This window comes from Astatotilapia calliptera, chromosome 19 (assembly GCF_964374335.1).
Source record: "Astatotilapia calliptera chromosome 19, fAstCal68.1, whole genome shotgun sequence".
Lineage (NCBI taxonomy): Eukaryota > Metazoa > Chordata > Actinopteri > Cichliformes > Cichlidae > Astatotilapia > Astatotilapia calliptera.
The window spans coordinates 5,178,691-5,191,558 of record NC_137440.1 but is presented as its reverse complement, the minus strand read 5'-3'; the positions used below and the strand labels follow the sequence as shown (position 1 = coordinate 5,191,558).

Genomic DNA, 12,868 nt, shown 5'->3' with positions numbered 1-12,868 from the left:
GGTTTGTACCAGTGAAGTAACATAAAAAATTGTACTTTGTAAAGTAAATTATTTGTTTTGACTAGACTGTAACTCCATTGAATCACAATTTTTCCTTTCTCCTCCCCAAGTCAGAGCTTCACTCCTTGTTTCTGTTCTCTCCGTACTGTTGGACATAAATATTTTATCCTCCCGCCTTTGACCGTCTAGACATTGTTGTCTCAACCTTGACCTCCTCAACATTTGTAATGTCGGAACCGATCCTCTCATAATTTGTGTCCGCATCACGTAAATCTGCGGCTTGTTTCCTGAAAGTTTATGAGACCAACGCAGGAGAGATACATACACAGAAATCCAAAGTTCCTAATTGCGCTGTGTGGGACATGACACGTGAAGTGGATTTAAATTCTTTAGAAAAACTAAAAACTATGGAGAAACAGCCCATTGGTTAGATAAGTGTCCTATACATCATGTGATCACATCGTGTGCACCGCCTGGGCCAGCGTCAGCGTCCTCAGTGTGAGGTGTCTGTGTGTTTGGAGGCTCTGCGGCACGCCAGCCTATCTGCGAGCAGTGGGAGACAGACAGACAACAGACTCACATCAAGAATCGTCTGATTGGCCCAGCAGGGGGGTCAGGGACGCCCACCGACAGCAGAGAGGATAGGAAAATAAGAGAGAGGTGGAGGATGATGAGGCGGAGGGGTGTTATTCTCTTCTTTTGTGCTTCTTTAGATAAACAGGGTAAGGGGGAGGTAAAGGAAAAAATGACAGAAGTAAAGTTGTTTTCAGCCTGGTAATGTTGATTCTGAACACTTTATCACACAGCCACTGATTAAAAGCTGATAGAAAATACACATTTGGCACATACTAATTAGGGTTGTAGGAGGAACATAAAGATAATTTTGTGTGTAGCTGATCTGTACTGTGACCTTTTCTCGTGTAAAAGCAATCAGTGCAGATTCCTCCGTTAAAGAGTTTATGACACAAGGTAGTAAAATTTGCCACAGAAGCCAGCTTATTGCTAGAAAGCCATGTTCTCATTTTCATTATTGGAGACAATGCAGTATATTACAGGCTGACAGAGTATCCCACGAGCTCTCGCTTTTGTTCGATTTAAACCCATGAAATGTGCACATTGTCATTAATATGAGCAGCAGGGCCGTCGTTGTTGGTCTTGAGTGTTTTTTTCTTGAATGGAAAATTAAGTTATCCCACATATAATAAAAGTTTTTGTTCTGAGAGTTAAAAGTAATTACTCTATGACGCTGATATGGCAGATGTTTAGCTTTAAGTCTGCAGCGACAGAGTGGAAGATAAATATTAAACATAAATAAGAGCCAACAAATATTTTAGAGATTCAATTCACACATTGGACAGCTACTCCCATGATTGTTCCTTATGACTTATAACAATGCTTTGTAATGCAACCAACAGCATGGTACTGAAAATACTCCCTCTGATGCAATTTTCATACTTAAACATTCATCCAGTGGAGCAGATTGGACACTTTAGTGGGCCAATTTGGTCCTGTAATGCCGGTATAAAGGAATGTTTGACTGGTTATAACACCACTGTTGACTAGATAACCATTTCCACAGCAGCAGAGAGCTGGATAACTGGCAGTGGTGGGCGGGGCTTTACCGGGACGATATTAGAGATGCAGTCAGGTGTGAGAGTTGTCTTTTTACTCTCTGTTAATTTGGACATCTTTCTTTCTTTCTTCCCTTTCCTTTCCTCCTTCCTTCCTTCCTTCCTTCCTTCCTTCCTTCCTTCCTTCCTTCCTTCCTTCCAGGCGCACTACAGATAGACAAATTTCTAATAATTAAAAAGGCAAAATGAAATTCCACCCTAATGTACCGTGGAGACAGCTGCAGTCCTGCCCTATCCAAATATTCCTCAGAAATCAGCTGCGCAGGTTCCATGTTTTATATGACAAATAATTTTAATGAAACTCTAATCAAAATTTCCTCCCCTCGAGTTCTTTAATTTCGGCGCAGCGGTGGAAAAGTGTTTGGTGTTCGAGTTAGTCAATCTAATAACGTAGCCTGCTGTGGAAATTATCCATCTCACCTCAATCCCCCAAAATGTTTTTGGAACCCCGCTCAGAAAAGTCATCATTTCGTATTTTGTTCTGGTTTTTACCTTCACCAGGTGCTGAAATTTTGTTAAGCTAGGATGCCAGTCATCCAAATTCATTAGCTTATAGCTAAGAGCTACCATGAAGGTTAGCATGTCTGTTTTCTTCAAGTATGTGGTGCACGACCCAGAAAGCCTTGAGTCCCAGCATTCGTGTGGATTTTAACCAGGTACGTGGATGCACTTGCAAACCGTGCAGCCCAGGGCCATGAACAGTGGCATATAGAGAAGAGAAGTTGAATATGTGTTCAAGTTTCACCTGGCCTTCAAGACAAATACAAGCAGTGTTTGGGTTGTTAAAACGTCAATTATACAGTTAAGTCATTTGAGCTTAGTCTGTAGTCTTCTAAGCCTAATGACCAGACAGTATACAGTAGGTCATCTGTTTCTATAAGTACAATCTTGCATGCAGTCATCAGCCAACACTGCACACAGACAGCATCGATCTCCGCCCAGACAGCATCGATCTCCGAGTGAGAGGAAGGACGCTAGCATCAACTAGCTAGCCGGTCGTCACGGCAAAGCTACAAGAGCGTCTCTCAGCATGGGCCCGAAAAAAGTTCTGTCAGCCGAGGAAGGAGACGATATTAAGAAGTCGCTGGAGTTTATGACAGAGGAGATTTCTACTGTCAAACTGCAGCAGAAAGCCATCCTGGACCTGGTCGAGGAAGTTAAGGCTCTCCGCATCCAGAACGCCGAGAAGGATCGGCGGCTGGCGTACCTGGAGAACAGAGTGGCGGATTTGGAGCAGTACACCCGGATGAACGATGTTATCATCACGGGGCTTCGCATCAAACCCCGGTCATACGCCCGGGCGGTCGCCACTGACAATGTAGGAGGGCCAGGAGAGGAAGATGTCAACTCCACGGAGCATCAAGTGGTTACCTTTCTACGGTCCAAAGGTGTGGAAGTGGATTATAACAACATTGAGGCTTGCCACCCTCTACCCCGAAAAAATGACAGTGACAAACCAGCCATCATTGTGAGATTTGCAAACAGAAAACAGAAAACAGCACTGTTAAAACAAGGAAGGAAACTGAAAGGATCCGATGTCTTCATGAACGAACATCTGATAAAAAGAAATGCGGACATTGCCAGGAAAGCACGTTACTTGAAGAAACAGGGAAAAATTCAAAATACATGGACCACCAACTGTAAAGTATTCATTAAACTCAATGGAACACCGGAACAAGCCAAAGTGTTGGTTATCAGAAATATGGAAGAGCTGGACAAATACTGAGGTCAACTTACTCTGGAGGTATGAATACACATGTGACGTGACACACAACATGGCACAGTCCAAAAGAACTTCATCTGCATCCGGCAACAATATCAACATGACTCATTGGAATTCTCTTTATGATAATCTGGAACTGAGAACATTTCGATACACAGACCATAATGTTCTAGACTTAGAAAAGGATATAGACCCGGAAAATAATTTCTTCTACAACATCAGCTGTAACTGCTGCTACTTCACTGATGAACAGTTTAAGCACACCATCAACACGGAAAATAAATTATCAATAATCCATTTTAATAGCAGAAGTCTGTATGCCAACTTCAACAATATAAAGGAATATCTAAATGAGTTGACAAATCCATTTGGAATTATTGCCATTTCTGAAACATGGATCAATGCGGAGAAAGGAATGGACTTTGGACTGGAGGGATATGAAGTGAATTTTGTAAATAGAAGGAACAAGAGTGGAGGGGGAGTAGCTGTGTATGTGGATAAAAAACTAAACTACAAGGTGGTAGAAAGTATGACAACTGTAATTGATAATTTACTAGAATGTATAACAATTGAAATTTATAAGGAAAAAGAAAAAAATGTAATAATTAGCTGTATATATAGAACACCTGGCTCTAGTATTCAAGTATTTAATGACTTCATAGAGGAAATATTCTCTAAAACAAATCAAAAAGTTATGTTTATCTGTGGTGATTTTAATATTGACCTGTTGAATCCAAAAAAGCATAAAATGACCGACGAATTCCTAAACACTATGTACAGTTTGAGTTTACATCCTAAAATAACCACGCCCAGCAGAATTACACCACATTGTGCCACCTTACTTGACAATATTTTCACTAACAATATGGAAAACAACATTGTGAGCGGAATATTAATTAATGACATCAGTGATCACCTACCAGTTTTTGCAGTTTATGACACTAATTATAAGAAAAATCAGCATGAAGAACAACTGAGATACAGACGTGTAAGGACAGAAGAAACTATGACTGCATTTAAGAACGATCTATTAAATCAGGACTGGGACAATGTGTACAAAGAAGCTGATATTGATATTGCATATGGCATATTTTTAAGAATATTCATGGAGTTGTACGATAAAAACTGTCCAACAATAAAATACAACAGAAAGCACAAATATTCAGATAGACCATGGCTCACTAAGGGTTTACAAAATGCATGTAAAAAGAAAACTACACTCTATAGGGAATACCTAAAACAAAGAACAAAAGAAGCTGAAAATAAATATAAAAAATACAAAAATAAGTTGACCAATATTATACGTGTATGTAGAAAGGAGTATTATAGTAAAATATTGAACAACAATAAACATAATATGAAAGGAATATGGGATGTTTTAAACGGTATCATTAAAAATAATTCTGGACAACAAAGTTATCCACAATACTTTATCGATAATGGCAATCTTATGGAAAACACTGCTGATAAGGTCAACAGCTTTAATCATTATTTTGTAAATATTGGACCAAAACTGGCAGAACAAATTCCTGAGTCACTGCCATCAGTAGAATGTAGTGAAAACCTGATTGATAGGAACCCTAACTCAATGTTCCTCACATCAGTGGAGGAAAAAGAAATAATTGACATTGTACACATGTGTAAATATAAAACATCTACTGATTGTAATGATATTGACATGAAAATCGTCAAGAAGGTCATTGAAGGAATTGTAGGACCTCTAACATATATTTGCAACTTATCATTTCAGACGGGAAAAGTGCCAAACAAAATGAAAATAGCTAAAGTTGTGCCGCTGTATAAAACCGGGGATAGACGCCACTTCACAAATTACAGGCCTGTTTCTTTACTACCACAATTCTCCAAAATCCTAGAAAACCTGTTTAATAAACGATTAGACAAATTCTTAGATAAATATAAATTACTCTCTGACAGTCAATATGGATTCAGATCAAAAAGATCAACATCTCTGGCATTAATCGAATCAATTGAGGAGATTACGAATGCTATAGATCAGAAACAGTATGCAGCTGGAGTATTTCTGGATCTCGAGAAAGCATTCGACACAATCAATCATGACATATTAATTAATAAACTGGAACGGTATGGGATTAGGGGGGTTGTACTGCAATGGGTGAAAAATTATTTAAGTGACCGGAAACAATTTGTGAAGCTGGGTGTCCATTCCTCATCATGCTTGGACATTGCTTGTGGTGTTCCACAAGGCTCTGTACTGGGTCCAAAATTATTTATTATTTATATAAATGATATTTGTAAGGCATCTGATATATTAAAATTAGTATTATTTGCAGATGACACAAATATTTTTTGTTCTGGGGGGAATCTAAAGGAGCTGCTGGATACAATTACTTCAGAAATGTGCAAAATTTAAAAATGGTTTAACAGGAACAAACTATCGCTAAATCTAAGTAAAACTAAAATTATCTTATTTGGGAATTCCCTTAGAAATGCACAAGTGCAGATTCATGTAGATGGTGTGGAAATTGAAAGAGTACTTGAACATAAGTTTCTTGGTGTGATTATAGATGATAAATTAAACTGGAAGTCTCATATAAATCATATACATAACAAAATTTCAAGAAGTGTCTCAATCTTGAGTAAAGTAAAACACATTCTGGACCACAAATCACTCCACATTCTCTATTGTTCCCTGATTGCACCGTATTTGAATTACTGTGCAGAGGTTTGGGGCAATACTTACAAATGTTCGCCATCATCAATCTTTATATTACAAAAAAGGGCCATAAGGATAATCCATAAAACTGGTTACAGAGATCATACAAATCCACTATTCTTAAAATCAAAAATTCTAAAATTCACAGATCTGGTTCATTTTCTCACAGCACAAATTATATATAAAGCAATAAATAACCTGCTTCCTGACAATATTCTAAAAATGTTTTCTAAAAGGGAACGGGGATACAATTTGAGGGGGGAATTAAATTTAAAACATCCTCGTATCCGTACAACGTTAAAAAGTTTTTGCATCTCTGTGTGTGGAGTGAAGCTGTGGAACAGACTAAGTAAAGATATGAAGCAATGTCCAAGCATGGCGCAGTTTAAAAAGCGGTTTAAGGATATGGTTTTTACAGGGTACAGGGAAAAGGTAGAGATTTGATAGGGTGTTCTTGTCTAATATTTTCATGTGTGTGCGCATGTTGGTATGGGTATATATATATATATATATATATATATATATATATATATATATATATATATATATATATATATATATATATATATATATAATTGTAGGTTGTGTATCCTTGAGGTGTTAATGGGGTTATTGAAAATGTGTATATGTGTGTATATACGTATGTATGGATAGATAGAAACATATATGTGTATATATTAAAAAAAAAAATTTACACATAACATATAATGTAATTGCAAGGAGGTATTTCTGTAGTCTATTGATACTAGATAGTGGAAAAGGGGTGGGATTAAATAAGCTTATGCTTCTTCCTGCTCCTTTTTGAACATGGACGTTATTTGGAGTTGTGGTTGCTCGTTTTCCTTTTGTTTGCTTTGTTCATTTATCTCTTTTAATTCTATTTTTTTATACTTTTTCAACATGTTCAAAATAAAGATTCAATCAATCAATCAATCAATCAATCAATCAATTCCATTATAGAAAAGTGATAACATTTATAAAATGTGATTGGCATAGAAGGTGGTTTTGTTGACCCATCCATCCACCCCAACCTCCGCCTTAAGCAGTCATTGTTGTTATGAAGCACTGGCTGAAGTTACTGTTGCTGTTTTACACGACTGCTAGAAGTTGTTTAATATTTCCACAGCAGTAAATCCTTTAACACAACCACTAAATTGTGTTTCTCTGCTGCTCTAACATTTTGTTTCTGTTTTTTATTTCTCCTTGCTACTTGAAAGATCATAAAAATGTGAACGCTGGTATCGAATCTTAATTTCTGTGGACTAGCATCAGTTGTATCTTGATTTTTGTTTGCTTTGTTCTCCTGGTGGAAAATCAGAGCTATTGCTTCTAACATATTAATCAGCGACGCCAAATATCATCTGTCGGGAGTTTGAGTCCAAATCTATCAGCGTCGTCCTTCAGAAAGCCTCGTCAGCTGAGCGGTAATTATCCAGCGGTGAAGAGCTGAACCACAGGAGATGAAGCATGATATCAGAGCAGTTATCCAGGCGGCAGAGGATCAGATCAGGCGTTTCAGCTCCCAGCAGGCCTTTCTGCCCCTCAGGAGCCTCACTGGTTTAGAGACATCAAAGAAGCTGTAAGCAGCCCAGTGCATGCTGGTCGATATCCAAACCAGCAATACTCGCTCTGCCGCTGTTCACGCCTTCCTCCTCTGTCCTTCTCACTCTTCTTCTCTTCAGTTCACCTCATTTCTTCTCATGGTTTACTTCTCTTCGCATCTCATGTTCTCATGCTTCTTTTCTTCTCATCTTTTCCTTTTCGCAATTCTCTCATTGATCTTTACCTCTGTTCTTTTTATCCTCTGATGCCCTCCTTCTTTGTTGCCCTTTTCCTTTTTCTCATTTACCTTTCAATCCCTTTCCTCTAACCTTTGCTTTGTTCTCTTCTTTTAATACTCTTGAATCTTGCTTTGCACTCCATGCAACCCCTTTCCTTTCCTTATACTATCTGCTTCTTCCTACTTCTTCCATTCTTCCTCTCCTCCTCTCCTCTCATCAATACTTTTGATTTCCATATCTCCTCAATAACGAGCGGTGGAGAGATGGACAGAATCATATTGATGTGTGTGTGTGCTTTTTTAAAGGGTCACGGTTGTAATTAACATACTGCTGCTCATTTGGTCAAGGTTTGCATCTCATACAGACTCACATGCAGACACACGCTCTCTCACACTAACAAACACACTATACATATCTATAACAGTAAACCAACACACAGACAACACTGTGCAATAGAACGTGTTTGCAAACGCACATTTTATCATCACAGTAAGCAGACACACCTATCTCCATATGAGGACACACACGTATAGATTTGCTACAGCGATTTGTAGGCGAGGTGAAAGCGTGGGTGCACAGATGTGGCAGCTCAAGTAATTTCCATCAGATTTACCTTCTCCCCACAGCCTCCTTCACTCTGCCATTAGTTTTCCAGATAGCTCTCAGTGAAAGATATGAAAACAGCGCTCAATGTATAAAATATTAGAATTGTCTTCTTGATGATCCGCAGTCACAGTTAAACCTGTTTTTCCAGATGTAATGTTTAAGGTCTGAGTGGAAAGAATGAATTTTATGGAGTTGCTGTATGTCTTCGGTTTTATGTAAATCACTTTCAGCTCGCTCTCTCTTTGCTTGATGTAGCTCGCACGCTCTGTGTAGTTCGATTGGATCCAGGCTACATAAAATTCAGGTCGCAGCTCCAGTTTGACCTGTGCGGGGTTGTGTTCGTAGTGGATTTCTCTGTGGAAGCAACTATGCCTGTGGTGGACGGGCTAAAGCTACAGACTGCTGAAATATAGATACATCAGACATGAATGTCAAATCAGTTAATTACAAATGCGTTCACCCGCTACATGAGGCTATAAGAGCTGGCCGAGTGGTGGAGTTACAGGCAGGTGCAGCCTTCTCCCCCCCACGAGCTCACGAGACGAAATAAGGCAGTTAAGGGTGGTCCTTCATGTGAAATAAACTTGATCCAAAGAGTAGAAGAAAACTTAGCGATCAATCAAAAAGAAAACCTAGCGTAGCCCCATGGCTAAGTGCAACACTGATTCCTCCTGAGGGACCGGCTATGCTAAAACTACACTCCTGGAGCTGTTATTGGAGAAGTAAACCATACATGTCCATGCTTATTTAAACCACATGCATGACATGCTGGCTTGATTCTTTAAAATCGTCGAGGTGAATGTGCAGCCTGCTCTTTCTCGGTTACTCTTGGAGTATTTTCCCATTCTTTTTGTCGGTCTCCCTTCCAAGCGTCGCAAGTCCTGGACAGCGAGTGTGAGTTTTAGCTGGGCAGAACTGTGCGGACGCAAAATTTGTATCAAACACCCTTAATGCTTCCCTTTTGTTTTTGTCTCTAAAAGAGGTTTAAACACTTTCCTTTCTTCTGTCTGATCCTTGCTTTGCAATCCAAAGTGTTTACTCCCCCTTTCACCTCCCTTTGAAGACTCTTTGTTCTTCTTTTAAGCAGTCTCTTCTGTTCCTCTTCAGGAGTGAAGTGGATTTAAAGACAGAAATCAATACTGGATCAGGTGCTATTTCACATGGATTCTGTGGATTTTCCTGCTGATACATTTCACATCATATGGAAGAAAAAGAGGATGTTTATGCAATTTAAAAAAACAACAGAATTTTTGTGTGTTTCATTTTTAGTTAGATTAGTACAATCTTGTTGTGGATCATCAAGGCTTCCGCGCATCATAAATCTCACTGTTGGCCAGTAGATGGCAGTAGCTCTCCACTGACTAACAAGCTGCTGCCTTCTTTTTTCCCCCTATCTTCTGTCAGTGTGTACATCTATCTGTGTACTCCCATGAAGGGCAACGTGCCAGTGATGGAGACATACGTGTTCAGCTCACTAGAGTCATTCATACCACTTCATCTCTTTTGATCTCTTTTCCTTCTGCTCGTTCTGGCTCTGTTCCCCTTTTCTTTCCCCAACTCTCAGGTTTTTGCCTTTGCAGTCTTGTTTCTCCTTGTCTCTTCATCAGTCTCTTCGTCACTTCTTACTTTTCACCTGTCTGCCATGCACTAGTGTCATTTTTCTTCTCCTCTCTCTTTTAAATTTTCTTTCCTCTCACTTCTTCCTCTTTTCCATCTGTGTTTTGATTTCTTTTCTGCCTTTATATGTGTATTTTTAAAATCTTTTCTTGTCTTCCTCACCTGCTTTTTTTCGGTCTTCCTGTTTCGTCTGTCTTCTCTTTCCATGCCTTCACTCTCCTCGGTGCATTTTTGCACATCTTTAAGTCCTTTGTTTGTATTTTCCTCCATATATCTTCCTCTCTCTTTCCATTCTCCTTTCCTCAGTATTTGTCCAAACGTGTGTTTACTTGTTTCATCCTGTGGGTCTCGTTTTTGTTCTCTCTCTGTCCTTGAATTAATTCATCTGGAATCAGTTCTTAAACACCAGCCGGGCGCTCCCTCGCTCCCCCCCTTTTGTTTTTTTTATCCTTCTCTTGTACTCTAATCCTGTTCTCTTCCAATCTGTTGCTTTTTTTCCCTTTTCTGCCTTTCCTCTCCCTGTTGCATGCCATTACCTGTTGGACTTCTCCCTTTCTTGGTGTGTTTTGATGTGCTTCTCTGCCATTTTCTGTTCAAACTGTTTGCTGCTTTGTTTTGCTCCTCTCTTCCTTCCTCTTTTTACACATTATCGTTCTGTCATCTCCCAATCCTCTGAAGTGTTTAGTGTGTGTTGTGTTGTTCTGATGCCTTTCCAGCAGGCCCTGGACATCAGCATTTATACATATTATTAGTTTTTGTTGTTGTTGTTTTTGTTTTTTTAAATCATAAACTGAATTCTCGCTCTCCTCCCTTGTCCTCAGTATTTCGTGCAGCAGTTGGACGGGTTCATCTCGTGGCTTCAGGAGGCGCTGGACAGCACAGAGAACTGGATTCAGCCCAGACAGGACCTGGATAGCCTGAGGGTGTACCTCGACACACACCTGGTGAGAGCACCAACACTCACACACTTGCCTTTGTTTCTTTCTTTTTTTAAACGTATGTGAACCCTCATTAATACAAAGCAACCTCAGCCTCATCCCTTAAAATGAGTCTAAGCCCTCAAATAGAAGTGATAACACCAAAGGGTCTTCATCGGCATTGCGTCATTGTGTTCCTCGCAAAAATTCAAGCGCACGAACCCGCCGTCAAGGCTCGCACACATTTGAAGAATAAACGTACACGACTGCTACGTGCAAGCACATCTGTGCACACATTCCACACACGCGGTTGCATAAACACATATTTGCATACATGCATATGGATGTGCCCACATGACACGCACGCACACAGACACACACACCTGTCTTATTTTCAGAATCGGTTACTTCTAGCTGCAGCTATTGGAACCCGCTTCTTCACAATCAAGCAACCAAAGCTGGTAAAGCGATGATAGGACTGTTCTCTACTTTGTCATGTGTTATTTCAGTAGCCCTACTTACGCTGTCAAAACATATCAGTGACATCAGTGACAGAGATGGGAGTCAGCACAGCAAACAGAGCACACAAATGCTGCTGAGAAAAGAAAAGACAAGACAATGAGCACTGTCCAAGCTGTGTCATCAACACTCAACCATCACCCTTTAAAAAAACAACAACTTGTCTTAAATGGAAAGTTTCTAAAAAAAAATAGTGCATTAAAAACTTTAGTGTTTCTTATTTGTGTCATTTATGAACTGTTACAATATGGGATTCTCATAAAACATGGTAAACATTAAAGTGATGAGGTCAGTCAATATAAACCTTCCCAAGTTTCTGTTCAGACCTTTTGTTTGTGAGGGAGAAGAAAGCTAACTTTAAAAGCCTCTTCCTTAAACTTGTTTTTGGATACTGGATGAATTAAAGTGCTGCACCAATGCCCAGTAGATCATAAATAAAGTTTATTGTAAAATATTGAACCCCCACACAAAGCTGCTCTAGTAGAATCCAAAAAATACCGCAGGTGGGCGGGGCTTCTGCAGAAAAATATGATTTTTTTTTTTATTATGTCATGCTAAGAGAAAAAAATGGAAAAATGAATAACAGATGGGAGATACGGGATAAACAGACAAATTAAAATCCATCCGCTCATTCATCGTTATAGGAAAAGCATAGGTAGAGAATTAAACTTGTTACAACTAACGCAGTGAGACCGCTAAGAAAGGCTGATTTATTTCCTTCAAAACAACTATTCTTGAGCCGATGTTGACCACTGCTCAGTTCAACAGATATACTTACTGGCTAAGGGGGTAGAGGTCAAAGCTTAGGATTTTCTGCCACCTGTAAACACACACAAATGGTTTTAGAAAGGGATAATTGGAAAATAACAAACCCTGGAATGAATGCAAGCTCTCATTTCACTGTCACAGCTTTTATTCTGGCTTCTTTTTTTGTGTTCCAGTTTGTTTTCATCTACATCTCTTTTTTCTTCCTCCTTCTGGCAAAACCTTTCCTTTATTCCTCTTCCCACTTTATTGTTTTATTTTCTGATCATCTGCCCCTCCTTTTTCTCTCCTATTTTGTCTTTTTTGTCCTTTGTCTCTCTTCTTTCTTTTAAAAAAACTCTATCTTTATCGCTTGTCTTCTTTTGTTTACTCTAACAAATAGGAAACAAAAAGGCTCAAATAACTCTGCCTGTGTTTTGGTAATTTACTCTCACACATGCTCTGAGATAGATCAGTAAGTGCTGCAACGTGTATATGAGCACACTCGCACATACAGAGACACACACAGATGAGGAGCACTTTGGCAATTACTCACGGTCTTTATGGCAAACATATGGGCTGCACGCACACACACAAACACAGAGGAGCACTCGTTCAAGACTACAAGACATGAA

The 12,868-nt window shown here is 39.3% G+C and overlaps 1 protein-coding gene across 1 annotated transcript in view; it reads left to right on the top strand.

The window, feature by feature from the left end:
• The window catches only part of akap6 (A kinase (PRKA) anchor protein 6), a 220,964-nt gene that overhangs the window by 55,577 nt on the left and 152,519 nt on the right, over positions 1-12,868 (top strand). The window contains exon 11 of the mRNA XM_026151733.2: positions 10,875-10,997. Within this exon, the coding sequence (XP_026007518.2) occupies positions 10,875-10,997 (123 nt within the window). The remainder of the gene's footprint in view (positions 1-10,874; positions 10,998-12,868) is intronic.